The sequence below is a fragment of the Thalassophryne amazonica genome, chromosome 9 (assembly GCF_902500255.1).
Source record: "Thalassophryne amazonica chromosome 9, fThaAma1.1, whole genome shotgun sequence".
NCBI classification, from domain to species: domain Eukaryota; kingdom Metazoa; phylum Chordata; class Actinopteri; order Batrachoidiformes; family Batrachoididae; genus Thalassophryne; species Thalassophryne amazonica.
Window position 1 is genome coordinate 6644953 of NC_047111.1, and position 3019 is coordinate 6647971.

At 38.8% G+C, this 3019-nt stretch overlaps 1 protein-coding gene across 1 annotated transcript in view; it reads left to right on the forward strand.

Annotated features, from left to right (window-relative positions):
* The first annotated feature begins 1241 nt into the window (after window positions 1-1241).
* Window positions 1242-3019, forward strand: part of supt4h1 (SPT4 homolog, DSIF elongation factor subunit) — an 18199-nt gene continuing 16421 nt past the window's right edge. The window contains exon 1 of the mRNA XM_034177533.1: window positions 1242-1406. Within this exon, the coding sequence (XP_034033424.1) occupies window positions 1338-1406 (69 nt within the window). The 5' untranslated portion in view covers window positions 1242-1337. The remainder of the gene's footprint in view (window positions 1407-3019) is intronic.

Genomic DNA, 3019 nt, shown 5'->3' on the forward strand with positions numbered 1-3019 from the left:
AGAATTTGGCAGTACATCCAACCAGCCTCACAACCGCAGACCACGTGTAACCACACCAGCCCAGGACCTCCACATCCAGCATGTTCACCTCCAAGATCGTCTGAGACCAGCCACTCGGACAGCTGCTGAAACAATCGGTTTGCATAACCAAAGAATTTCTGCACAAACTGTCAGAAACCGTCTCAGGGAAGCTCATCTGCATGCTCGACGTCCTCATCGGGGTCTCGACCTGACTCCAGTTCGTCGTCGTAACCGACTTGAGTGGGCAAATGCTCACATTCGCTGGCATTTGGCACATTGGAGAGGTGTTCTCTTCACGGATGAATCCCGGTTCACACTGTTCAGGGCAGATGGCAGACAGCTGGTGTGACATCGTGTGGGTGAGCGGTTTTCTGATGTCAATGTTGTGGATCGAGTGGCCCATGGTGGCGGTGGGGTTATGCTATGGGCAGGTGTCGAAGGTGACGAAGAACACAGGTGCATTTTATTGATGGCATTTTGAATGCACAGAGATACCGTGACGAGATCCTGAGGCCCATTGTTGTGCCATACATCCAAGAACATCACCTCATGTTGCAGCAGGATAATGCACGGCCCCATGTTGCAAGGATCTGTACACAATTCTTGGAAGCTGAAAATGTCCCAGTTCTTGCATGGCCGGCATACTCACCGGACATGTCACCCATTGAGCATGTTTGGGATGCTCTGGACCGGCGTATACGACAGCGTGTACCAGTTCCTGCCAATATCCAGCAACTTCGCACAGCCATTGAAGAGGAGTGGACCAACATTCCACAGGCCACAATTGACATCCTGATCAACTCTATGTGAAGGAGATGTGTTGCACTGCATGAGGCAAATGGTGGTCACACCAGATACTGACTGGTATCCCCCCCCAATAAAACAAAACTGCACCTTTCAGAGTGGCCTTTTATTGTGGGCAGTCTAAGGCACACCTGTGCACTAATCATAGTGTCTAATCAGCATCTTGATATGGCACACCTGTGAGGTGGGATGGATTATCTCAGCAAAGGAGAAGTGCTCACTATCACAGATTTAGACTGGTTTGTGAACAATATTTGAGGGAAATGGTGATATTGTGTATGTGGAAAAAGTTTTAGATCTTTGAGTTCATCTCATACAAAATGGGAGCAAAACCAAAAGTGTTGCGTTTATATTTTTGTTGAGTATATATATACAGGCAAACGCCAGGGCTACCTTTGTGCTGTCGTGCAGCCCCAGTGACGTATTTTTCCAGCGACAGCAAAACAGAAAATATTTGTCTGACAATTTTATATTAATTTGGTGGGGGGGTTTTTGTAAGAGGATAAAACGTAATGGCGTTAGAAACTGTTCCTAAAGACCTTCGTCATCTGCGGGCCTGTCTGCTGTGTTCCCTCGTAAAGGTAGTACTTTGATCTGCGCTGACGTTAGCTTCTATGCTAATGCTAACATTAAATAACTGGTAATGTAAATAATTGCTGTTTGGAGGGCTCTGGATTTTTATTTTATTTTATTACTTTTGTGGTAAACATTTTGTTGGTTTTGGCATAATGTCCCGTTTAGGTAATAAGTAGTAAATCTTGAATCCGGATCATTAGAATTTAATCTTTAAACATCTTTTCCCGTCAAGTTATTAGAGATCATTTTACCACTGCACACGTGACCTATCTAAAGAAAACTCTCTGTAAAAGTGATTATTTATATTAAAATGTTTCGTGTGTACAATTACTTATTACTTAAGGTTCTAAATTAAGGGCTTTTCTGCTATTGTTATATAACTGTACGCAAACCACAAATTGTCAAATAATGTATTTAAAATCAACTGGTTGAAATATTAAAAAAAAAAAAAGATACATCCTTATGGAGCTTTATTCTGAAATTTCTTTTTAATCAGATTGGTGGTCTTCCATTTTTGCTTGTATGCAATTATCAGATTAACAAGATCACCCTGAAACTGTCAAACTTTCACAAACAGGTGCTTCTTGCTTGGAAGTTGATCTTTAAACACAACTCTTCCCCTCAAAGATATTATATATGGAATAATATGGACATTTTACAAAATAGAAAAAGCATTTAGCTTAGCAGTTGGATGGATAAGGACATTTATTTGCTTACACAACTATTGACACCGGATGGAAAGCTGATGTGCTATAATGACTTTAGAGAATTTCATGATTTTTGTGTATCATATGAGGAATTTTCCTATGTTATTAAAGTCATCCCTTTATCTGTTGTACAGCTTTGTCAAAACTGCTGATCAGAATACTGTACCAATTGTTCAGCTTCTTAATACTGTCTGTGGTAAAGTATGCTTCGGGTCGCACAGAAATAATAGAGCAGTTAGGTGGTTGTTCCAAAACGAAATATCAACAAAACCTTACATTACTTCTTATTGGGCACAATTCAAGGACAATATTCCATGGGCAAAAGTCTGGTTATTGCCATACAAATATATTATCACAAACAAAGTTAGAGAAATTTCCTTTAAAATATTGCATAAAATATACCCAGTTAGATTCTATATGACAAAATTTAAAGAAGATATTGATACATCTTGCTCCTTCTGTTCTCTGGTGCCTGAAACTGTACCACATCTATTTTGGCACTGTGACATGACAAAAAAAAAAAAAAAAACTATGGAAGGATGTTGCCAAATATTTTTCTGTAACATTACAATGTCATTTCGATTTAAAGTACGAGCATGTTGTATTTGGGTATCATACCTGTCACTCACAAGAAGATGAGGATAAATTCTTTATTGTTAATCTAATTTTATTACTGATCAAATACATACATATATTTATAGAGCAAAATTTGCAGACGAAAGGCCTCTATTTTCTGTGTTCATAAAGACTCTTAAGATATACTTCCAATTGATTGCTAATTCAGAAAATGTGAAAGCTCTAAAAACATTGAATATCTGTGAAAAGTATGATATTGTTTAAATTTATTGATATCTTAAGCTAATGTGAATTGCATGTGATTTTCAGATACAATATGCTCCTCTATTGTTACA